This window comes from Camelus dromedarius, chromosome 9 (genome assembly GCF_036321535.1).
Source record: "Camelus dromedarius isolate mCamDro1 chromosome 9, mCamDro1.pat, whole genome shotgun sequence".
Taxonomy (NCBI): domain Eukaryota; kingdom Metazoa; phylum Chordata; class Mammalia; order Artiodactyla; family Camelidae; genus Camelus; species Camelus dromedarius.
Window position 1 is genome coordinate 15,131,222 of NC_087444.1, and position 24,627 is coordinate 15,155,848.

Genomic DNA, 24,627 nt, shown 5'->3' on the forward strand with positions numbered 1-24,627 from the left:
CATCGTCATGTCATTTTGGTGTTCTGACCTCATCAATGATGAGACTTTTGCTTATAAGAATCCCTCGAATTCACAATAACCTTTCCTTGGATCACCCCTGGGCCCCTTTCTTATTTCTCCCAGTAGAGTCAAGTAATGCCTGATCTGGAAATCAGATGGTGCACAGGTGTCCAGGGCAGGTGTGTCAATCACCTTGTATTTCTGCTTTAAAATCCTTATGTGATCCAGATGGACATGGAAGCTGCCTAAAACTGTTAAAAGAAAGAAAGAAAAGAAAGAAAAAGAAAAAAAAAAGGATTAATCCAAAATGTAGAAAAAGTCTGGACATAAAAACAAATGAATCTGGACATTGCTCTTGGGATGAGGCCAGTCAACCCAGGCTGGTGCCTAATGTTTTGTACTGGGCAGCTTCTCAATCACTTAGCAAACAGGTTCTCAGAGGCAGGCACTGTGGGAGCCATCAAGATGAAAAAACAGTGTGGTCTGGAAGAGCTCAGGGTCAGAGAGGGGAGATAAGACATAAAAAGGGCAAAGTCAACTTGCGACGAGTGAAACAACGGGAGAACCAGGAGGGAGTCACAAGGTGGGACAGTTCCTATATGCCCCCAGGACAACGATGAGCCACGGCTTTAACCTTTCGGGGCCACCTGCCCCACACCCCTAAAAGGGCCAGGGCTACGGTTTCCTTCCACCCAGACCAGGAGCTGCTTCTCTGCCCAAGGCCACCGGGTCCCCTATTCCACCGCGGGGGTTTCAGTGACTGTGACAGAGGCTGCAAGCATCAAGTTCACAGGGATCTTGGGCCTGCTGGGGGCTAAGTGGTCAGGAGGCCCCAACACAGTGTCTGGGTCAGGAGTGGGCAGCCTCCTCCTAGCGACACCATCTCTTCACTCTTTCTTCCCCGGCCTCCAGTTAGCCGCAAATAGCAACAACGCGATCAGCTTGGTGGGGAGGGGCCAAAGGAAGCAGCCAGAAGAAGGCGACAGAGGTTAGAGGTCAGGGGTCGAGAGCGCTTCGGTGTCACCGGGACTGCAATGGGAGGAGCTGCAAGCTCGAGGGAGGCGGGGGGTGCGGGGGTGGGGGGATGGCGGCGGAGGCGCGCAAGAGCGGCGCGCGGGCGGCGAGGGGGTTGCGCGCCTGGCTCTGCTCGGCTCCGCGAAGACAGGCAGAGCTCAGCCGCCGGGGCCCTGCAGCGAGCCGCGCCGCGCCCCGCCCACCCCGCCCCGCGGAGGACGAGCCCGGGCGAGGCGGGGCCGGGAGGAAAAGGCGCCAGCGGAGAGTGGCGTCCGCTGCCAACGCCGGAGAGAGAAGGGGAACCCCCTGAGCCGCAGCCCACCCGCGTGGAGGCGCCCCTTCCCTTAGGCCACCTCTCGACCGCCCCCTGCAGCGGGCCAAGGCCGGCGCCCCGCCCGGAGATGGGCAGACGCGTGGATGGCGTGGCTCCCAGCGCTGCCAGATCGCAGGAGCCCGGCGCCGGGGCGCTGCGCTGAGGATCCCGCTCCGCGCTGCCTAGGAAGCCTGCAGGTGTCCTTGGCCGCTCGGCCACCGCCCGGGAGACTCCTTCGCCAGTACCCAGAGCCCTGCTCCCGGGAGCTGCCCCGCCCCCCAAGCTTGGCGCCGCGCAGGACGCCCCGTCTGAGGCCCCCCCGCCCCAGTACGGCCCCCGCAGCGCAGCGCCCAGCCCAGCGCAGCTCCTCGCCGCTGCCGCGCCGCGGACGCAGGACCGGAGGCTCTCTCCTGCGGGCGCGCTTGTTTTCCTTCTGCCGCCTCGCCCTGCGCAGCACCCGCCCGCCAGAACGCCGCGCTCCGCTCGGCCCCGCCCGCCATCCGTGCCCTGCGCTGGATTTATGAATGGGGGGAAGAGGCCACATGCCGCCGCCGCCGCCTCGTGTTGACCGCACGCAGCCCGGGCCCGCGGAGCTCCGGCTGCCGTGAGAGCGTCGGCCCGGCCCCGGCAGCCGCTCGGAGGACTTGTTGCTGCTGCGCTGCCGCCGCCGCCGCGGGGAAGCCGGCCGCTCCCGGGGCTCGGCGCGGACTGGGAGCCGGAGGGTGGCCAGTGTGAGTGTGAGCGCGTGCGCGCCCTGGATCCTCGCAGTGCGCCTGGACTGTGCGCTTCCCTGTCTTTAGGGAGGTGAAGGGGGGGTGTGTCCCGGGCCTCGAGCGTCTGAGTGTCCAGTCCTAGCGGGGAAGCGCGTGGGTGCTTGCCCCTGCCTCCCTGGGCGCCTCGCTTGGGTCCTCGGCTCTGCTTTCCCCCTCCTGCCTGTCTCCCTAAACCCCAACCACCTGTGCACCCGAGAAATCCAACTCCTCCCGCTCGGCGCCCCGAGGGGGAGGCAGGGGCAGGGCCAAGCCGCAGAGGGGGCCGCAGCCGCCTCCTGCCTCCTTGTCGTCTCCTCCCCCTCCCCCGTCTGACGCTGCCTCCTCGGGAAGGGTGTTTGGAGGGCAGCGGCCGCCCCAAGCCGAAGCCCCGCAGCGCTTCTTATGATCAGCTCGGTGTGTGTCTCCTCCTACCGCGGGCGCAAGTCGGGGAACAAGCCTCCGTCCAAAACATGTCTGAAGGAGGAGATGGCCAAGGGCGAGGCGTCGGAGAAGATCATCATCAACGTGGGCGGCACGCGACATGAGACCTACCGCAGCACCCTGAGAACGCTACCGGGCACCCGCCTCGCCTGGCTGGCGGATCCCGACGGCGGGGGCCGGCCCGAGTCCGATGGCGGCGGTGCAGGCAGCAGCGGCAGCAACAGCGGCGGGGGCTGCGAGTTCTTCTTCGACCGGCACCCGGGCGTCTTTGCTTACGTGCTCAACTACTACCGCACCGGCAAGCTGCACTGCCCGGCCGACGTGTGCGGGCCTCTCTTCGAAGAGGAGCTCACCTTCTGGGGCATCGACGAGACTGACGTGGAGCCCTGCTGCTGGATGACCTACCGGCAGCACCGTGACGCCGAGGAGGCGCTCGACATCTTCGAGAGCCCTGACGGAGGTGGCGGGGGCCCGGGGCCCGGCGACGAGGCCGGCGACGATGAGCGGGATCTGGCCCTGCAGCGCCTGGGGCCCCACGAGGGAGGCGCGGGCCCCGGCGCTGGGTCCGGGAGCTGCCGAGGCTGGCAACCCCGCATGTGGGCGCTCTTCGAGGATCCTTACTCCTCCCGGGCTGCCAGGGTGAGTGGCAGGAGCCTGGGTCTCCTCTCGGACCTAGACTGACTGACTTTACCACCGCCTCCTTCCCAATTCCCCCTGCCTTCCATGGGCCCCCAGGGGAATCATACCCCCCCCCCCCCCGCCCCTGCACGCTTCATCAGGAGATTGCACGCACTTGACTTACTACTTGGACCTAATCCCAGCTCCTGCTTTTAAGACATCCCCTCTCAGTGAGTGGGGTGCCTTTAGCTGAGCTCCTCCACCCCCTTCTTTCTGCACAGGCGGTGGAATGGTAGAAACATCTACCCCCTATTCCTCTGAAGGACAGAGTCCTGGAGAGCTGAAATGAGGCCTTATGCTGGGGTTAGGTCGGGTTTGGGGGAGAAAACTAGTGTAAGTGCCTACTCTAGTGGGTCATTGGGTTTGCTGCTTCCTTGATCCCACCTTGTTGAAATCCCCCTAGCAGCTCAGTGTGCCAAGAACTGAGTTTTAGAGAAGGGAACAGAGGCTTCAGCCTCTTCAGCCACCATGACAGGCAGAGCTGGGACCAGAACCCAGGTCTCTTGCCCAGGTTTGGGAGAGGCCTTCTTTTTCCCAGGGATAAAATTCAAGATGCCTGCCCCTGAGGCTTCCAGGACTCCTGGATTGTCCTGGCCTCAGCTGGGCTGGGGGGAGAGTCAGACAGGAAAAGCCTAATATTCCGGGCCCTTCCGGCTTCCACAGCCAGTGGCCAGCCACAGGCTGCCTGGGGATGATCCTAGATTTGTTGCTGCTGCTTTCTTCGTGCTGCAGCACAAATTGGCTTCCCAGAAAGCCCTGGTTCAGGTTACTGCTTGAAATAGGTGTATGGGTATGGATGGGGGAAGAGGTAAAGGTTGATTTATGCAATATTTAGTCCCTTCCCACTACCCCCTCCCCAAGTCAATCCAGTTTTCCCTAACCCCCTTAAGTGGAAGGGGGCAGTGGGGGAGATAGGTTTGAGCATCTGAAAAAAAAAAAAAACAACCAAAAAAACCCCTGAAGGATGATTTAGATTCTTTAAAAAAGAGAACCCTGGGGGTTGGTGTCTAATCTCATGGATGGCAGCCCAAAACCATGGCTGGAAACCTGACTGGGGTCTGTCTGGGAGACAGGAAAGAGCAGTGTGATGTGTTGGGTCTGGGGACCGCCTCCCGCTGTGGAAGCTGGTAGTTACCTCTGGTATCCAAGTCATCACGTTAATGAGTCTCAGAGCCCTGCCACCCTCTCCAGCACCTCCTGGGCTGGGCTTCCACGCAGTCATGGAAGGAAAAGTTCCACTCCCCTCCCACCAACCCCCCAGGGGAGGGTAGGAGATTGGGAAGTAGGGCTGCAGGGAGGGGCCAGGCTGGCATAAATGCTTGACCAGGGTATATGCATCTCCTTCCTGGAAGGGGAGGGAGGAACAGAGGGCCCAGAGACTGAGGCATACCCATCCCAGGGCAGCCACCGTAAGGCAGGGAGCTTTTTCGGGACTGGGAGCAAAGCTAGGGTGCTACCTCTGTGTCTTCTTCCACAGCCCTGGGACTGGCTCAGAAGGTGAGGGCAAAGTGAGGCCCTGGCCTGGGTCAGCTGTGAGTTTCCCGGGCTTCTCACACAGTTCTCTAACCGTGCCAGTGTCCGCTCTTGGCTGTGTGCACTGAGGGGAGACAAGTGCAGGTCATTCAGGCTCTTTCAAAGTTGGGGATTGGGGGAGGAGGTGGATTTAACTCGATGGAGATGGGGAAAGAGGGCAAGCCAGGGAAGGCAGGAATGAGACAAGGTGGTTAGGGGCCCTATATCTGAGCATTCTGGAGTCTCTTTGTACTTTTCACCTACTTGGTTTCTTCCCTCTTGGATTCCAAAGGGCTAGACCGTCAGAGAGTGTTTTCTCCTCAGCTCTCTGCAGAGGGATCCAGCCAGGAGCTCTGCAGGTAAGCTCAGAGCCTGGTCGGCCCCTCGAAGTCCTCCAGGAGCCCAAGATACTTGGCCCTTTGGATGTGGAATCACAGCAGCCAGGGCATTCCAGTTGAAGTCAGAAGTTTGGGGCTGGGCAGGGTAAATTCTTCCCATTGAAGTAACAACGAAACCAGGATTCCGAGATGTTAAGCATCTTGTCACAACACTTAACTAATAACAGAGCCGGCAAACCATCCCGAGCTGCCCACCTTCTGGGGGTTAATACTGATGTGCACAGCTGGATGGAGCTTTGGTGGCCCTCACGCCAGAAGGGGACCTGCCTCCTGCTAACGATCACAGGCAAAGGCAAGCCTTCAGCTGTTCCTGGGACACACAAGTGAGAATACAAAATTTAAAAAATCAATAACTACTGTTTACTGCAGTAATCGCTAATCCTCCCAGTAAACTTACAATGGGGGTATTATCCCCATTTAAAAGACTGAGGCTGTGAGAGGGTAAACAGCTTGCCTGAGGTCACACAGCTAGAGAGTGGTGACTCAGAGCCAGGGCTCTGACTCCCCGGCTCTTGCTCTTCGGATGCTAACCTGTTCTTTCTACTGAATGAGGCTGTTTTTGAGGTGGAGAGGTGGCTCATTTCTTTTTTTCCCCCTTAACGGAGGTACTGGGGACTGAACCCAGGACAGTGTGCATGCCAAACATGTGCTCTCCCACTGAGTTTATACCCTGTCCCTCTGGTGGCTCGTTTCTTACTCTGGTCTACGAGGTGTTCTGAGGTTCTGTGCCTCCCATGGATGACATCAGAAAACCCAAGGGCGGATGGGGACATCAGAAGGGACACTTACTCTGTTACGCCCTCAGGCCTGAGGGTCTGAAGTGCAGGGGTTCTGGGGCTGTGCCCTCCTTGCTGTGTTTACCCTAGGCCAGTAATCCCTCCCCACCCCCATACCTAGCACTGTCCCCTGGGTCTGTGTGCACACCTTCCCTCCCTCCCTTGGGGCCTCCTCCTGCTGCCTCCCTGGAGGGGGCCCGCAGCACTGCGGGTGCTCACTGAGGGCCAGGAAGGGCAGAGGAGCAGTGCGCTGCCCTGGGCATCTCTTCGCATACAGCAGCTGGTCATTTGAGTAGTGCGTTATGACAGGAGCCAAACTGATACTAACAGAAAGTGAACTGAGCTGATGATGGGAGCCTGTTGCCTAGCTACTGGCCTGGCCCGCAGAGCCATTCCCATTAGGGGAGGCCCCGCCTTGGGGTGCTCACCCCTGCTCCTTCACTGTGGCTGGGCCCATGGACTGCTGCTGCTGTGGTTCTGTTTCTGTAGCCTGACCTGGGAGCAAGCACGAGGGGCAGACTGGCCTTGTCCCCATCTGCCCACTGCGCGTGGGCCCAGGCAAAGTCAGGGCTCAGCAACAGCGAAGGTGGCTTCCCGGACTGAAGACCAGTCGGGGTTTGGGCAGCATCCTGAGCTCTAGAATCAGGCCTTCCTCCTGAGGGCAGACAGGAGGCCTGATGAATGGGCCCTGGGACACTCGCCTCCCTCACCCTCAGTCTCCAGAGGTCCCAGGGACTGAGCTGGCTTTAGCCCAGTTTTCAGCTCTATTAAGGATGGTAGTCCTCCTTTGGCTAAATCAGTACCTGGACTGAGTTTTCTCATGATGTTTCCCTTCTGAGTAGAGGAAGTGATCCCACAGGATCCCTCTGCCCCAGGAAGGCAGCTGGAGCTGGAGTTTCGCGTTGATTGGGCATTCACTCTCAAGTGCTGTTGCCTGCGCTTTTTTCTAATCTCTGACCCATGGGAGGCAGGGATTATTAACCTCAGTTTACAGAGGAGACAGAGGCCTTGCTCAGGGTCACACAGCTGGTAATAGAACTAGAATCCAAGCCCAGATCTTGTGCATCCATGTCTGTGTGGTACCGTCGCTTCAGCTGTCTCCTGTGGCTTCTGCCTGGAATGGCCTCTGACTTCAGGACGGCGGGGGCTGAGGGGGGGCTTCTCGCTCTCTGCCCAGCTCTTCCTTCACTTCTTCCTCCAAAACTAAAGCCCCCGTCTCCTTGCCCCCCAGAATTGCTTACACCGGAGCCTGCTTGCTCTGTATTTCCCCCACTGTGAGGCTCTCGTAGGACAAAAGGAAAGGAGGCTTGGCTGTGAGAGGAGACTAGGTGTCCCCTGGCCCAGGCAGAGGACTGAAACTGAGGCCTTCTAGGAAGGAAATGCCAAGCTCGCTGCCTGCTCACTCCTTCTGAAGGTCCCAGCTTCTCCAGCCTGGGTGTTTGGGACAAGCCTGTCCGTGAGTGAGGGCCAGGATTCGTGGTCCTGCGCCCTCTGGGTGAGAAAGGGCCAGGAACCTGAGCCCAGGAGGCTGGGTGCCCTGGCTTCTGCAGCAGCAGGGCAGTGCCAGCATGCCCTCGGGCCTCTCCGCCACCTCCTTCCTGGGAGCAGGAGCAATGTCAGGCCAAGGGCTGCAGGCCTCCCCCTGACCCTGCCCTGAGGCAGCCTCTCAGTCTCCTCCCGGATTTGTTTTCTGTTTTCCTCTCTTGTTCTGAACAGACCAACATTTGTCTCCGAACATCTTGTCTCTGGATGATGAGGTGTTTCTGTTTGTCACCGTTTGGGGTAGGGTGTAAATGGGGGGAGAGATAAAATAAACCTGGACTATTTTGGAGAGTTGGGGGAAGAGCAGGCAGGAGCAGAGTCAGGCAGCTGGGCCTTGGGAATGGGGAGCGCCCAGAGCCCTCATCTCTGCCCATGGTCAGTGTCGGCCTGGGATGCTGGGCATCAGGGCACTCATGCGATCTTTGTTCCTGGGCAGCCAGCCTGCCACGACCTGGCCCAGCTCCCTGCTGGGGTTCTTTTTGGGCTGGGTGAAGGTTACCAGCCCCTGGCAGGAGTCCCCATCAGGCAGAAGGCTTGGCCCACCCTGGAGAGCCGCAAAGTCTGAGAGCCCCAGTGCCTGGGGGACTCCAGGGCGGGCATCCCTTTGTCACCTCTAGTCCCAGGTTGTGGGGCTGATGATCTGCTCTTGTGACAGGCTCCCTAGGACCAGGAGAGGGAGCAGGCAGTTCACCTTGGCTTCTGTCATTCAGAAAACATTTATTGAGCACTGACTACATGCCAGCCACTAGGCTGGTCTCTATAAATATCAAGATGAGTTAGAGGTGGTCCCTGCTCCTGAAGAGAGCAAAGTCAGGTGGAGTAGGTGGCAGTCGGGGAAAATTGGGTGACAAGAAAGAGTAATAAGATAGGGTGACAAGATAGGTCATGAGACGTGCCACAGTAGTCTTAAAAAATAAAGTTCAATAGGAGATGAGAGGGGGAAGAGAGTGATAAAGCCCACCTCTGTATGGGACGAGGGGTTTTCTTTTTTGGAAGAGGGGGTTGGTATGCCAGGAAGCTTCAAGGAGGAAATAGAAATTATGCTGGGTAGGCCCTACTAGATAATGACTTCGCTCCCTCAAATAATTTTTAGAAGGAGGCAGGTTATAAATAAATACATAAATAAATAAATATTTAATGTGGGTAGTGCTTAACCATACAGAGTTAGGGAAGAAGGGAATTTTCCTTGCCAGGGGACCAGTCCGAGCAGAGATAGGACAGCATGGGACATGAATGGGCAACAACCAGGAATTGCATTTGGCTGGATAAGTTCTTGGCTAGTGATCTGGGCTGGACTGAATTCCTTCTGGGCCTGGGACTTGTGGGCTTGAGGCAGTCCAGTAGCCCTGAGAGGCCCAAGAGGGTCCTGGCTCAGGATGAAAGGTCGAGGGCCAGGTTCTCCCAAGAGGGGAGAGGAGCGGTGGCCCCTCAGCTGGGACCAGGGCATCACAGTACAAGCCCTTGCCCGGGAGCCCAGGGACAGCTCAGAGATGCCTTGCCTGGCAGACTCCCTCTCCTTTCCTGCCTCTCAGCCCCCGGGGCTGCCCACTCCCTTTCCAGCACCGCCTGGGCACTAGGATCTCGCTTCCCCAGAAGGCTCAGCTCCTCATCCCATCCCCTCAGATCTTCCTCTGCAAGAGTCTTTGGCTGTGTTCTCAAATTTCTCTTCTCCTACACTTCATCCTTAATATAGGTTTTTGGGCATGAGTCTTCTTGTGTTTATCTGTCCATCTGTCTCCTTGGCCCTTCCTCCTTGGGCTCCCCTCCCCTGCTGATTGTATTCAGTTCCCAGTGACTGGTGTCTGTCACCTCCTTCCCACCCCCCCCCAACCCAGCCTGTGCCAGATTTCTGAGACACTCTAGGCTCTGTGCTGAGTTTTACAAATATCATTTCTTTTAATCCTCAGGACAACCCTAAGGTAGGGGCTATTCTCATCCCCTCAACACATCAAGCATGCTATAGCCTTGGCCTTTGCACTGCCTATTCCTGCTGCCTCTGGAGTTCCTCTGCATCTTCACAGAACTCACTCCCTCACTCCTTCAGGTCTCTGCTTAGATGTCACCTTGGCATTGAGGCCCTGCTTGACCACGCAATTTGAAATAGCTCCCTCACCTCACACTTCTTAACCCGCTTTTCTCTTTGTTTTTCTCCCTAATGCTTATGCCATCTGACATAATGTATATTTTACTTGTTTATTTGCTGACAGTCCCCTTCTACCGGAAGGTAGGGTCTAAGGGACAGGGGTGTTTTGTTTCCTGCTATTCTGCAGCACCCAGAACAGTGTCTGGCACATAGTAGGTGCTAAGTTTTCCATTTTATGAACAAAGATCCTAAGGCTCAGAGAGGTTAAGAAACTTGCCCAAGGTCTCCTGGGCAGTAAGTAGCAGAGCCCGATTCGCACCCAAAAGTGTGATATACATTTCTGCCAAAGACAGTCAGAAAGATGAGCTCGGTGAAGGAGACTGGCCACAGGGCTGGTCCGCTGGCTGAAACATCTGGGGACAGGTGACTCATACAGCCAGCCAGTATGAGGGGCCCAAGGGAGCAGGAAGCTCAAATGAGCAGCGCTCTCCTTCCCAGAGGCCAGGAACCTCCTGTCCAGGGTGGTGAGACCCTTCTGCATCCTCCCAGCCGGAAGGAGAGGAGCTGCTGCTGGCCAGAGCAGTTCACACCAGCGGTTTTCCCCTTGGACAGTTTTGACTTCCGGCAGAATCCATGCCCTGTGTCCTCACACAGTGGAAAGAACAGGCAGCTTCTGCCATGGGAACCAGGCAAGTCACTTCTCCCCAGGCCTCAGTTCCGTCATCTGTAAGACAGCAGAAAGGGAGTTGAACTTGATGACCTTCCAAGTCTGTGATATTTTGGGCTCCAGATCCAGCTTACCCTCAGAAGCTGCGTGCGGGTGTTCACAGAGGTCCGCTCGCCTCCTCAGCTCTGTCATCATTTATTGAGCACTTACTGTGCGCCAGGCACTTACCATATAGAAACTCTAATCCTACAGTAGCACTACTAGGGGGCACTAGCACTGTCCCGTTTTGTAGCAAGGAAACAGGCACAGAGCGCACCCTTTCCCTGGGTGAATGGAGGTGCCAGAAGGAGGCACCCAGGCAGTCTGACCCCAGGGCGCTGTTGCTCTCCTTTGGCCTCCCTGTGGCCACACCGCCCATGTGTGACATGGCCAATGGGACGAGCTCTGATGAGCACTGCCATCTGCGCAGGATGGCCCGGTGGGGGCTGAATAGGAGGCTCAAGTGTGAGGCCTTGACCTCTAAGCAGGGCGGGGTCACTGCAGCTGCCGCTTCCTCCCTGGTCCGTTTACATCCCAGTCAAGGATTATAAGAGGGAAAGTAATGTCCCTGCCACTAGAAGGAAAAGGTCTGGTGAAAGGCACTGAGTGCAACAGAGCCACCACTTACAGAATAATTTGGGCCTTGAAGGGAGACATGTAAACTTGGGACCCACTGGGGACAGCCTGCCAGAGCACAGGTCCCTGCATCTACCATGGCTTGGCCTCAGGTCTGCCTGTGTCCTCGGGGAGTAAGGGTTTCCTGGGGCCTGCACTGCCAGCCCTGGCGGGACCACAAGGGAGGCTGAGACCCCATCTAGGTTTCATCGAAGAGGAGTGGATTGTCCCTACCTATTTGGTGGGAGGGGCCAAGAGGAAAGATCTCTGAGCTGGGAGTCAGGAGACCTGGCCTCAGTTTGATCCTGAGCGAGTCATTTGCCTCCTCTTGTGCCTCTGTTGCCCCTGAGAGATGGGCACATCTGGCTTTCAGTTATATGTCCTCAACCTCTGAGAGGGTGACGGTGAGGGGTTGAAGTAAATAGATGGGATGGTTCTGGGTTAAAAAAAAAAAAGTGACACTGCAGGAATTCAGGGGGTCGTTCCCTAATGCAGGAGGGGTCGTTTGCACTCATTGGGCCTGCTGCAGGAGCCTGTGGGGTGGAGTTGAGGAACACACCTTGGCCCGGTGGGTGAGAGAATGGCCCTGGCCATGCAGCCCTCCCTCCCCCTCCTCCTCTCCGAATCCTTTGCTCAGCCCCTTGGTAGCTCTTCCTGAACTTGTTTTTCCAAATCACTAATTAACTTCACGCTGGGCTCCCAGGTGGATCAACTCTCCTGGCTAACTTTTCTACAGAGAGAGCAAGCTTCTGTTTCCCAGGCTTCCTGGCAGAGCTGAGATGTGCTGACCAACCCCCTCTGCTTCCGGGCTCGGGGTTCCGACATCACCACAGCCACTGGACAGGCACCGCTACCAGCTCGTCTCTGGATGGCCGTGGAGAGCCCATAGGCTGGAGCGCTTGCCTAATGCTCATATCAGCCTGTATTGTCTTGACAGCCCATGTCTCAGGGGAAGAAAAGTGAAACCAGAAAAGGAACTTGAAATTCACCTTCACGGGGGAGAAGCAGGCAGGAGAGGCTCCAGTCAAAGCTGTCAAGTGGGAATGTGTGTCTGGTCTCCTACCCTGCTTCTCCTAACTTGCTGTATCTGATCAACCTGCTCATGTTCAAGTGTAAATAAGATAAACCTTAGTGTGTGGCGTCTGTCCCAAGCTAAACGTACCCATTCCTAAGGATGAAATAGTCATCAGGGAGCTGGCTGGGAGCAGTATTGATAATTCAGAGAATTTCCTGGGTCTATGAATTGACCCTGCCTCCGAGGTATGAAGAGAAGGTACAGCCCCTGAAGTTAAACAGTGCCTGACTTGAAGTTTGATTTTCACTTGTTCCAGACTGTGTGACCTTAGGCAAGCATATAACCTCTCTGATCCTCAGTTCCTCCTTTAGAGAATGGGCTGATGAGGCCTACCTCACAGGGAGAACTAAAGGTAATAACACATACAAAATGCCCAAGTGTGCCAGGCACAGAATAGACAGCTAGTGAATGTTCATCCCAAAGTTCCCTCCTCAGACTTGCTCCTGCTCCAGAAGCCCTTGGAAGTGCTAATTCTTGCTTCATTTTTCCGGATGCCCCATATTCTCCATTGGGGTTTTGCCATACTCAGAACAATGTGTGCCCACCCACCCCACCCCTCTAGGTGCAGACTCCCAGGGAAGAAAGCCTTTCTGAGAGGTATCACTAGGTGGGGGCAGTGCCATAGCCAGGTGGAGATCAGAGTGGGGCAGGTGTGGGGATTGCCAAGTGGTCATGGGGCCAAAGTCCTCCCTCATCTACCTATTTAAGCTCAGCCCTCTGCTCAGGGAGGAAGCCCACTCCCACCCACCAATCAGGACAGGCAGCAGCAGGGAGCGTGGACCCCAGCAACGGGTACCCTGACAGTGGTAAATGGCATCGCATGAATAGCAGATGAAGGCTCCGTAATTGGTGTTATTACACATGCATTTCATCTCCATTCATAATGATTGGACACTTAAACCCAGCCGTTTCTCTGCTGAGAGCCGCTGTCATCATTCTAGCCGAGATCCCAGCAGCTGTTTGGATTAACTGCTGTCACGCTCTGATCCCAGTGGGTGCAGTTTATTTTTTGTTGGCGCTCAGTGTCCCAGGAAATGTCAGTTCTCGGGAAGTGAAGTATTCTGGGCAGACCATCTCGTCTCCTTCCATGGAGCGTGTTTTCTTCCTTCTTTTGCTTCTCACTGTCTGGGTAGTGAGCTGGGACATCCTAGGGTGAGAGACAGGAGAGAGGGGCTGGGATTTGGGGCTTGAGGAGGTAGGTCATGGCTGGAGCTTAATAGGCAGAAAGCCAACCCCCTGCCTCCAGGCATGTCCCGCAGTGCAGTGGCCCTCACAGCTTAGTGTGTATCAGAATTACCAGGAAGGACTGTTGAAAGTTTGCTGGGCCCCCTCCCCCAGCAATTCTCATTCAGTAGCTTTGGATGGGGCCTGAGGATTTGCATTTCTAACTAGTTCCCGGTTGATGCTGCTGGTCCCTGCTCTCACTTTGAGGAACACTGCCTTAAAGCCTGCTTACTCCAGGTATGGTCTGTGGACAAGCAGCCTCACCTGAGAACTTGTAAGAAATGCAGAATCACAGGCCCTGCCCCAGACCTCCTGAGTCAGAATGGGATTTTAATAAGTTTCCTAGATGATTTAAGCAACCTTTACAATTTGAGAAGCCTCAAAGCATGATTAGGTTAGAGGTGGGCAGCCCTGTTCTCTGTTCAGTTCCTTCCAGCCAAGAGCAGCCTCTCACTTCTGTGCATGTAACAAGGATTGGGAGGTATTGCCTTAAAGCAAGCAAGCAGATGGATAAAGACCCTCTGAGGAAGGAATTCCAGCCCCTGACTGTTCACCTTAATCCCATCTTGTGCCATCTAACACACTGCCTGGTGACCCCCTCCCCCTCACTCCACAAGCACAGGGCCCTGTCCCTGCTTAGGGCATCCACCCCTTCTGACCTCACTCTCCTACCCACCCATAGGTGGTGGCCTTTGCCTCTCTCTTCTTCATCCTGGTCTCCATCACCACATTCTGCCTGGAGACCCACGAGGCCTTCAACATCGACCGCAACGTGACGGAGATCCACCGAGTGGGGAATACCACCAGCGTGCGCTTCCGGCGGGAGGTGGAGACGGAGCCCATTCTGACCTACATCGAGGGCGTGTGTGTGCTGTGGTTCACGCTGGAGTTCCTAGTGCGCATCGTGTGCTGCCCCGACACGCTGGACTTCGTCAAGAACCTGCTCAACATCATTGACTTTGTGGCCATTCTGCCCTTCTACCTGGAGGTGGGGCTGAGCGGCCTGTCGTCCAAGGCGGCGCGCGATGTGCTGGGCTTCCTGCGCGTCGTGCGCTTTGTGCGCATCCTGCGCATCTTCAAGCTAACGCGCCATTTCGTGGGGCTGCGGGTGCTGGGCCACACCCTGCGCGCCAGCACCAATGAGTTCCTGCTGCTTATCATCTTCCTGGCCCTGGGCGTGCTCATCTTTGCCACCATGATCTACTATGCTGAGCGCATTGGCGCCAGGCCTTCCGACCCTCGGGGCAATGACCACACGGACTTCAAGAACATCCCCATCGGCTTTTGGTGGGCCGTGGTCACCATGACGACGCTGGGCTACGGGGACATGTGCCCCAAGACGTGGTCCGGCATGCTGGTGGGGGCGCTGTGTGCACTGGCGGGCGTGCTCACCATTGCCATGCCTGTGCCTGTCATTGTCAACAACTTCGGCATGTACTACTCCCTGGCCATGGCCAAGCAGAAGCTGCCCAAGAAACGGAAGAAGCACGTGCCTCGGCCACCCCAGCTGGAGTCTCCCATTTACTGCAAGTCGCAGGAGACCTCACCCAGGGACAGCACCTACAGTGATGCCAGCCCCCCGACCCCAGAAGAGGGCGTGGTTGAGAGGAAACGGGCAGGTGAGATTGGGGGTCAGGAGGGAAAGCCACCTCTCCCCTAGTGGCCAGGGAAGTTCCCAGGTGAAACTCAGCCCTTGGAATTTGGGACTGTGCTTTTATTGCTCTGGACTTCCCTAAGTATAAGGTGTGTCTTTACAAGAGCACAGTATTGAGGCTAAATCTCTATGCTCTGATTCTCTGATAGCTTCCTGAGCATCAGGCTCTGTGGAGTGAGTGTCCCACTGAATCTAGGCTGCTACGGGCAGTGCGTGGGGCTGTAAATTGGAAGTCTGGGTTTCTAATCCCTCCTTGGCCAGTGCACCTTGCGCTCTGAGGCCAGTCACTCACCCTCTCTGGGCATAGCTTCCTTACCTGTAAAATCAGAATGATATCAATAACTTACCACCCAGACTTTGACGAGACCCAAGCGAATGATGGATGTGAGAGCACTTTGAGAAGCTAAAACCACTTTACAAATATCAAGCACTGTCATTGTTAGCTGGAGAGCAGGGCAGCTGTTCTTCTGAGGCCCATCAACACATGACTCATTTTTTTCCAAACGTTTGAATCTAATGTCTCTTGGCCTAATAATTGGGATAACGTAATGGCAGTGGGAGGCTGCCTTCTGTTTGGCACAAGCTAGATTGAGTCCTGGGCTCGGGTTTAACATGGGATGGAAGGAGGCCAAGAGGGAGCAGTCTGGACAGTGTTGGGAGGGGGGAAAGGAAAGGTGGAAGAAACTGGTACCTGCAGCCTGGAAGAGGAGGGCCTGCAGGTCTGAATCTTGCCCTTCAAGGATGGGAAGGGCCATCCCAGGAAAGCTTGCTTCTACCTGAGTCAGGAGGTAAAAGGAAATTGGCTTCATCCACAGCAACGTGGAGTTAGGTTGGAGAGCAGGAGCCCAACTATTAGGTACGGGCTCCTGAGGGAGGTATGAGATTCCTAGTAGGCGGGGGCCATTGGATGCCAGGCCACTAGGAAGCTGTGGGTGGGCCAGGAGACTAAGGTAGCAGATCCTGGCTAGGCTCCGGGGGCAAAGTGGTACTCGTCCTTGCGGGGAGGTGCCTGATTTGGGACATTCATCTGTGGCTTGGTGGTGGTGCCCATCAGCCGCTCATTCCCTGGGGCCATTCAGGGGTCTGGGTCTTCCAGAGACCTTGATGGGACAGCACCCATCAGGCTCCCCTCCTCTCCTCGACCAAAGTGGTACCCCCTTTCCCAATCCCTGAACATAAATCTCCCAGCCAGTACCCCGGGGAATTTCAGCTCTACCCTGAGGTCCATTCAGGGCTCAAAGGGTAACAGAATCTCAAAATGTACAAGTCCCTAGCTGGCTCCTCAGTGTGCACTTACCTGTGGTCCCATCAGTCATACCTTAGCCTGACCCTAAATGCTTAGCCAGGGTAACGGCATTCCTGGCCACTGCCTTCAGAACAAGTGACCCTCCTTCAGATCTAAGGGCTCAGCTTCACCTGTGCTGCTGCCTGCCTGACAGAGCAGGGATTGGGGCTCAGCCCACAGCAGAGGGAGCTGGATTGGAGCCTCTGTTCCTCAGGGTTGTCCCCAGACACAGGTGAGCCCTGAGAGCCAAGGGCTCTGAATCCTTCGGGCATCAACTCCAGCTTGGATGCCTGGTGAACAAGAGTAAATGCCTTCAGGTAGTCCAGGGAGACAGCTGTGGAAGCCATTCTATCAGTTTAACCCTGGCAGTGCCACCTCTCACCCCAGCAAGCCAAGCATTCTCCTAGGGAATACAGACTCATCCAAGTGTCACCCTGAGTCAGACCCATGGAGGAAGCAGACTCTGCTGCCCTCCTTGGGCTGATCTCACAGGGCCAATTTGGGGAGTCCCTGCTTAGGGTATTGGTGGTCCCATCTATGGGAAAGACTCTCGACCAAGGCTGAGAGAGAAGCCAGCATCCTGTACCCGGCCCCCAGGACCAGGCTCACTCCCTGGCTCTGGTGACACTCTCCCCTCGGTTTGAGGAAGTAATGCCTCAGGTCTGGGATCTAGGAAACCCCAGGCGACTCCATGCGGAAGGCCCAGGCAGCCCTCATTCGGCCTCCTTTCTGTCTGCCCTCTTTAGACTCCAAGCAGAACGGCGATGCCAACGCGGTGCTGTCAGATGAGGAGGGAGCCGGCCTCACCCAGCCCCTGGCCTCTGCCCCCACCCCCGAGGAGCGCCGGGCCCTGCGACGCTCTGGCACCCGAGACAGAAACAAGAAGGCAGCTGCCTGCTTCCTGCTCAGCGCTGGGGACTATGCCTGTGCCGATGGTAGTGTCCGGAAAGGTATGGCTCCCCAGGCCGGGCAGGGGGACAGCCCCCGTGGAGCTGAGTCTCCCCCATGTCCCCCACAGAGCTTGAGGCCCCCTCCTCCTCTGAGGCCATGGCCACCATCTCCTCTGCCTTGGACGCATGCCCGCTTTTAGGATGATATTCCAGTCCTTGGATTAGAAAGGCCTGTGGCACCCCCAGAAGGTGCACAGAGGACCCCTGTCCAGGTGCCCACAGGGAAGACAAGTGCTGGAGGGCAATGGGACCCCAGATCTGGGCTCCTGCCCACCTCCCTCCATTTTATCACCTCCTCTTTCTCTGGTTCCTGCTGTGACCTTCAGGCCTGGCTCCACAGGGTCATTGCCAGCCTTCCCCTCGGCCTTCCTTAAGCACAGCTCAGGCTTCCCCTGAGTAAATAGTCCCAGGAGATGCTGACACCACTCAGGAGTCAGGATAAGAATGTGATGCTGGTGTGAGGTCTTCAGAGAGCTTGGCACAGGCCCCACGTCCTCCATCCTGCACTGAGAGCCCAGAAGGGGCTGACCCAGCTCTGCAAGCCCCTGGGATATGACTGGCCACTCCAGAGAGATCCAGAAGGTGCCAGGTTGGTGGTGGTGGGCAAGGAGAGTGGGTTTCCTCTGAGGTGTGTTCTGAAGGATTTGGAGAGTTTAAGGGAAGGCTGAAATTCCATCAGCAGGCCCCATGTCGAAGTTGGGCAGTGGAGCTATTGATTCCCAGCCTGAAAAAGTAGGACTGAAATGATCAGAGATGGTTGAGGGCCAGTGCTTGGCTGAGAACCAGGGGTCTCAAGACCAGATGCTCCTTCTGCCCAGCTCCTGACCACTTCCTTATCTTTCTTGTCCTCTCTCTGTGACATAAGCTCTCTATAAACAACCTGCCTATTGTCTGGATAAACTCCAACTCTCCCTGCAAAAAAGCTCTTCCCTGGGTTCACAGGCCACTTCTTAACAAGCCTTCTTTCAGTCCACCACCCCCGACAACTTCCCACTGTCTCCCAACCCCAGACCCAACCCAGGTTGAGTGAGGCAGGGACAGTGGCTGCTGTAGGAATAGCTTGTGATGCCTCTGTTCCCCCAAGGATCCTGCCCAGCCCAGGCAGCCTCCAGGGACACCTTCCCAGGCCCTTTCCCTAGCCTGCTCAGTGCCACTGTCCTCAGGGGATCCACAGGGCACCCTAACCAAGCCCTGAGGGGTATGTGTCCAGCTTTGCTGGGTGTGTCTCCTATGGGTGGCAGAAGCAGGAGCAACAATCTGGAACCTGGAGATGGCTGGTTTAGACCAGCTAAAGGGCTGCAGATGGACAGCGTTCAGACCACTTACACACTGTCCTGTGTTCTTCTGGTCACCCCTGGCTCTGTGCAGCCCAATTTTTGGGTTCTGGGTGTGTCTGTCCCTCCTGCCTCTGACCCCAAACATGCTGTGGGTGGCTTCAGCTGTGTCCTGGTTCATACCCGGAGCCTTGCTCTGGCTGGAGCATGCTAAGTGGATGGTGTAGAAGGTTGGGTGGAGTGGACCCCACCTGCCACATAGGACTTGAGCACAAAGAACTGAGTGTTGAGCACCCCTGTTTTCATCCAGCACAGTGATGGGCTCAGTGGAAGTAGCAGCGTGGAGGAGGCTAGGAAGGTACAAGTCAGAGGAGGGACCATGAGGTCCTGGGGAGCAGGTCACACCTAGGGAAGGGGCTGCGTGTGTGGGGCCCAGGAGCCTGCATCCCACCAGCGTATCCCTCTGGGTGCTTGTGGGGCCCAGCTGCTCTATTTTCAAGATGCCTCCACACTGCTTCTTGGCAACAAGCATGTAGCTCAGCCAATTAGAGTGACCTTCCAGAGGGAACAGGTGGGTTGCTGGGAAACAGGCCCTGCTAAGCAAGCGTGGCAATTAGCATCGCCAAACTCCCAGCGCTCACTCGGCACCTTTCCCCGTACTAGACCATGCTGTACTTCTCTGCACTCAGGCTATATCCAGGACCAGGAGTGAGTGGGCCCGGGCCTCCTCTGGCCACTGGCACAGATGCCATCATTAGCCTGTAGCTGTCCATGTGACAGAGTGTGACCTCTCGACCCCCCGGGAGGAAAGTGGTGGGTGCCAATGAGAGCTTCTTCGGGTTGAGAAAGGAGGGTGTGGAGGGATGTGGGGACTTCATGCACCTGGAGGGAAACTTACCTGGGGACAATGACAGGGCAAAGGTCAGCTGGGTCTGGGGCCCCTAGGGTCCATCCAGAGACCAGAGAGAATCAGGGAGCCTTTCCCAGGTGGACCACCCCCCTGCACCCAGCCCTGGGGCTGCTCGCCCTGCGGGGTCCCCAGAACATGGATCCCATGGAGCGTCTCGGACAAGGAGCTGCGCCCCTCTGACCCATGTGCCTTTTCTTCACCAAGGCTGTGGAAAGTCCCGGAGTCTAAACAACATAGCAGGAACGGCTGGAACCAGTCTGGGGCTGTCTCCACTGGCATCGCGATACAGTTCACCCTATCCTCCAAGAAAGCTCCTGCTCTCCCACCCCTTCCACCCGCTCCCCAGTCCACCCCCTGGCCACTCAGCCCAGTAGTTGCACCCGCGGCTTGCCCCGCCTCCGGGCGCATGCGCACAAACAGGCACACGCACACGCCTCCAGTTCTCATTCCTGCTGGGCCCAGCACTACCCGCAGACTTGGGGCCCGTGGTCCTGAGGAGGATGCAGGAGCATTCAGGCCCCCAAGCCCCTCCTCCACAGCACCCAGATCCCCAGAATGTTCAGCTCTGGAGTCTACTCCCAGGTCTTCTACCCGACTCGCTCCCATCCTGAGCCGAAGGTGCCGTCATCCCCAGGACTGTGTCTCTGGGCCCTGCCTTCCCCTCGGGGTCCCACCTTAATCACAGCAAATGCATTTCCACTCCTCGGGGCCTTCAGCCAGTAACCAAACAGCCCGTTACTGAATATCTCTGTCTGTCTGTCTGTCTTTCCATCCCACACCCAGACCCGTGAGGAATAAGGCTGTCCCCTGGGGCATCTCTGCTGGAGTGTAGGGGCTTGACTCCTCAGGGGAGCAGTGCCACCTCGTGTTCTCCAGCCCTGGTGTGGGGTGCAGGTGGGGGTTGCTAGAGTCATAGCCCCAGGATTGGCTGCCTAGGCTCGGGAATGCCCTCCTTTTGGAGTGGTACCCAGCAGCGGAGCCCGGCATCTCATCTGCACCCTGAGCTGCAGCATCGCTCACCACGCTGCTTCCTCTGCTTCCCCGACAGTTCTTCCTCTCCCGCTCCCTCCAACTCCCAGCCCTGCCTCTGAGTCACCTGCCACTCCCACCCAGCCTCTGCGCTCAGTATCGCTGCCAGAACCGGAGACTCATCTAATTTCTATAATTAAGTGTATTCATTTACCTAACGAGCCTGGGAGCACAACAGGTTTGTGAGTCATTGAGTGAGCAGGGGTGCACCCTAAGCAGGGGCAGCTGAGGGGAAGTGTGGGGACAGAAGCCATCCTGCCTGCACCTCCTCCTGCACCAGTCCCCTGCCATGCCCAGGGCGGGCCCAGCCTGGGGGAGGTGGGGGGGGCCCTCCCCATTGCACCAGCCAGGCTCTCCAGGACCTCCTCAGCCCCAGAAACTCGGAACACTCCAGCCAAGACATTTCCTGTTTCACCTGATGGGAATTAGACCTGACAGCAGAGCCGTGTGCCTGGCAATTTTTAGAGTCAGATTATGCAACTTTGTTGAGGGAATGACTAAGTAAGGTCCATATCTGCTCCTTCCAGGATGGGCAAAGATAGGTAAGGCCAGACAGCATTCTGGGACTCGGCAGGAGGATGGAGACTCTGGAGGCCACCCTCATGTGTGAACTGGGTAGAAAGGTCAGCTGATTTCATGGGTTGGGGGCTGTGAAAAGCCTATTCCAGGAGCCTCCTCATTGCAGTGCCTTCTTCAGCCTTGGGCAGACACAGGAATGGCCCTTCCAGAAAAGTCTGTTCAAGGTGGGTGCTAGGCTACCCCAGCCTTGCTGTGGTCTGTGGGGCCTGCTTCTGGCTTGCTCTCAGAATGAAGTGTTCCCCTGAGAGCTGCGAAGAGACAGGGACGTCTGTGCCACTGCCCCTCAGGAGGGGACACAGGGAAAGGGAAGCTCTGTGGGGCAGATGGAGAGCAGGGGACCTCCTCCCCCCTCAGCCCAGTCTGAGGGCCCAGCTTCTCCTCCTGCCCCCGCTGGCCTCCCTGGCTCTGACGTGGACATGATGAGCTAGGTGACCGGTTTAGCTGTTTTCTCCCCTGACGTGCCTTTCTGGTTCAGGGAACCGAGGCGGCTATTTCTGTGGCAGCCCTCAAGTTGTCAGGAGCCCAAGTTTCCACGGCACCCACCGCCTCCTTCCCTCTCTTCCTCCCACAGGAATGGGCATGCTCACGGCACCCCCACGGTGGGCACAGATGTCCCTGGGCGACATGTGGCAGGAGTGCCTTGGGAAGTGGGCTCCCACATGCCCCTCCTAGCTCTCTGGCTTTTGTAGGGTTGACACAGGACCACGCTGATGGAAGAGCTGAGCAGGCTGCCTGCCCCAGCTCCCGCTCAGGGCCCTGGGAAAAGGCAGAGCGAGTCCTGGAGTTTCCCGAGCCACACTGTGCACCAGGCCCTGCCGGGGGAGGCGGCTGCCTGCACGGGCCTCAGGCTTGCCCAGGCCTTGGGCCTCCCTCCTCGGGAGAAGGCTCTCCTCCCGCCCACAACCTGAGAGCACAGTTTGCTTTACCTTGCGTCCGGGCGTGGACCTGTACCCATTACTTTGGCTTCTAAAGGCCTTTCCCTCACAGCTGGGGTCCAGCCCTTCCCTGTGAAGCAGGAAGCGGCCCAGGTAGGAGTTGTTACCCCTCCAGCGTGTACCAGGGCTGCTGACAACCTAGAGGCCACTTCTCAGCCCCCCAGGGCTTCCGAGAAGGGTGGCTGGGAGCTGGAGCCAGAGGGGAAGGTGCCTGTTCAGCCTGGAGCCCGGGCTGCATGGGAGTCAGAGGGGAGGCTGCATAACAGCCCAGGAACCCAGGGCCGCCCTTCCTGGGAGAGGAGGGCCTCCTCTGTCCTGGCCAGAGTATCAGCCTCCGCAGTGCCTGCCCTACCCGTCCCCAGCTGGGAAGGGAGGGGAAAGGAAGGCCCAGGCCACTGCCGTCCCAGGCTGAGGAGGAGATGCTCAGAAGGGCTCACTGAGGGGTTGGGTTCCTGGCCTTCTCTCCTGAGAGGAGCACGTTTGTCCTCCCTGACCCCCTTCAGCCTTCAGCCTCCAGCTGCTGGGACTCTGTGCCTGCCAGATTGAGGAAGAGGGCAGGGCATAACATGGCAGCACACTCAGGAGCCTTTCTCCCAGCCCCCTGGGACAATGGTCTAGCCCCAGGTGGTGATGGCAGATGGGGCTATGTCAGGGGGAGCACAAGCTGGGCAGGCAGCAGCCCAGGCGATGGCCTGTGGGCTGTGAGCCCTGCCAGGAACCTCCCCCACTGCCTCCGTGCCAGGCGGCAGGGCTGCGGTCCCTCTCCCCACTGCACTGCAGCTTTGAGGACCTGAGGGTTCATGGTTCCTGGAGCTCATTACGTGAACCGGCCTGGAGATAAGCTGTAACGTCACCAATGAGTCACTTCGGCCCAGCACTGGGTCAGCAGAGGGGTGGTGAAGGGCTCACCCCTTCCCTCCCTAACCCCGCTCTTCCTGGCCTCTTAGCCCTGGGCTCCAGGCCTTCCAGCTCCGCTCCTGGCCTGTTCCTTAGCCCACAGCCTGTGGGTCAGCAGCTGCCTTCCTTCTAACATCTCATTCTTTGTTTCTCCCTTTCTTTTGCTGAACTCCTTACCCCGCCCCTCCCCTGAGAAGGCAATGTTGAGCCGAAAGTGTGCGTCCCAGTGTCTCACACCTGTGCTCTTTAAACACAGAGACCTGCCAAGACGCCCTCTCGTCCAACTATGCCCAGGCTGAAGTCCTCACCCTCTCTTAAAGCGGCACCAACGTGAGAGAGAGACAGACAGACAGACAGAAAGCCAGAGGCTTAGGGCAACTCTGGAAGCCAGGCAAGAATCTTTCGCTGGGAAAGACTCAGATATCCTTGTTTGCACAGGACTGATGGAAAACCTCCCATGTGACCCCTGGGGCCCAGAGCCATCGGGTCTGATGTTCTGTTCTGTTGTACATTGACGAGATATATATGCACATATAGTATCTATATTCATACATACTATACTCTTGTGTGTCGTGCACGTGCTCTTGGTGGTCTGTCTTTGTTAGGCTTTGTCTCCCCAAGCCCTGGCCCCACCCCGTGCCTCCTTCCTCCCCCTTCACTGATTCCTTGTTTCTGCTGAATGTGTGTGTGGAATGTCCCAGGAAAAGTGCACCTGGTACTGCCGGTCCAGCCGGGTGGTCCCAGGCTAGCCTCTCCCTCTTGGGAGCGTTTCCCCGGTGGTCTGGTAGCCTAGGGGAGGCCAGATCGCCACCCCCTACCCAGGGTCACTGCTCCACTAGCCCCGCCCCACCCCAGATTGGGGCTCTACCTCCCACCCCATGCCCCAGTTGTTGGGGGACTTCCTGGGGCTCTTCTGCAGCTGCTTCTACTCCTTCCTCCACCTTCCCCGTGTCCTTGACTGAGTGGGGGGTTGTCTTTTTTTTATTTCCCTGGTTTTCTGTTCTGTCTCCTTCGTCCGTTTGTTTCCAAGGATGCTGTTGGGCGGATGGGCAGGGAAGGGGTCTGTCTGCCCATCTGGCTCAGGGGTCTGAGAAGGGGAAGCCGTGGGTGAGCGGAGACCAGTTGCAATACTGTACTTCCTGGCCGGTGGCCAGAGGATGCGTGCAATAGCAGAGGCCAGGTGCCCCCTTCGACCTTGGCCTCTGCCCCTGCCTCGGCCCTCCCTCCCCACTCCCGGCCCACCCTGCCCCTCCCTGGTGTTGGTTGTCCTTTTCTAGAGCCGTCCCCTTGTGTGTCTGAGGCATGCCTAGGCTGGGCCCTGCAGCCCTGTCCTCATGCCTTCAACTGTCATGCTGTGCTCAAGCCCCAATAAAGACATCTGGAGCGTCCTGCTGTGCCCGCTGTGTGAATGACTGCCTTCGCCTCTCCTTTCTGGGTCTGTGGGGACCTCCCCAGGCTTCCCCCGACACCGAAGAAATGCAACACATTCCTCTCTTAACCCTGCCCCCACCAATGCAGACCAGCCCCTGCGCTTAGAGCCAGACACAAATGCTTGGAGGGGAAAAGTGCTCTGCCCAAGCTCACGCCAAGAGGACTGACCTGGCCCCTGGGCTCCCAGGCAGCCCTCTGGTCTCCACTGCTGCCGCCGGCCCCCGCCCTAACGGACATGAAAGGAGAGATTCGTTCATGTAGGGAGTTCCGCGGTGTTCCTGTTGTTTTGCAGGGAGCCTCCCCTCCTCCCTGAAGTTGCACCAGTTCTATGTGGGCTGAGGCCCTGGGGCTGCCGGAATCTTTGTGATGAGCGGACGGCTGACAAACTGAGGCTGATGGGGGACTGGTGGCACAGCTAGGACCACTCAGGGACGGGGAGTAAAGGCATCCTGAGCTTAGATAGGATGGGGGTGGTGGTGAGTGATGGTCAGACATGGACCCTCGCTGTTGTCCCTCTCACACTCCTGCGGGGGCCTGAGCAGGGCTGGTTTCAG

At 57.4% G+C, this 24,627-nt stretch overlaps 1 protein-coding gene across 2 annotated transcripts; it reads left to right on the top strand.

Annotated features, from left to right (window-relative positions):
* The first annotated feature begins 1,194 nt into the window (after window positions 1-1,194).
* Window positions 1,195-24,508, top strand: KCNC4 (potassium voltage-gated channel subfamily C member 4). Of its 2 annotated transcripts, none has more exons than XM_031457780.2 (4): window positions 1,195-3,159; window positions 13,812-14,748; window positions 16,815-17,018; window positions 22,837-24,508. In XM_031457780.2, the coding sequence occupies exons 1-4, from the start codon at window positions 2,482-2,484 to the stop codon at window positions 22,890-22,892; spliced, it is 1,875 nt and encodes a 624-aa protein (XP_031313640.1). In that variant the 5' UTR covers window positions 1,195-2,481; the 3' UTR covers window positions 22,893-24,508. The 2 variants fall into 2 exon arrangements, with proteins under 2 accessions (XP_031313640.1, XP_031313639.1); XM_031457779.2 differs by having other exon boundaries at window positions 22,899-24,508.
* The last annotated feature ends 119 nt before the right edge of the window (window positions 24,509-24,627 follow it).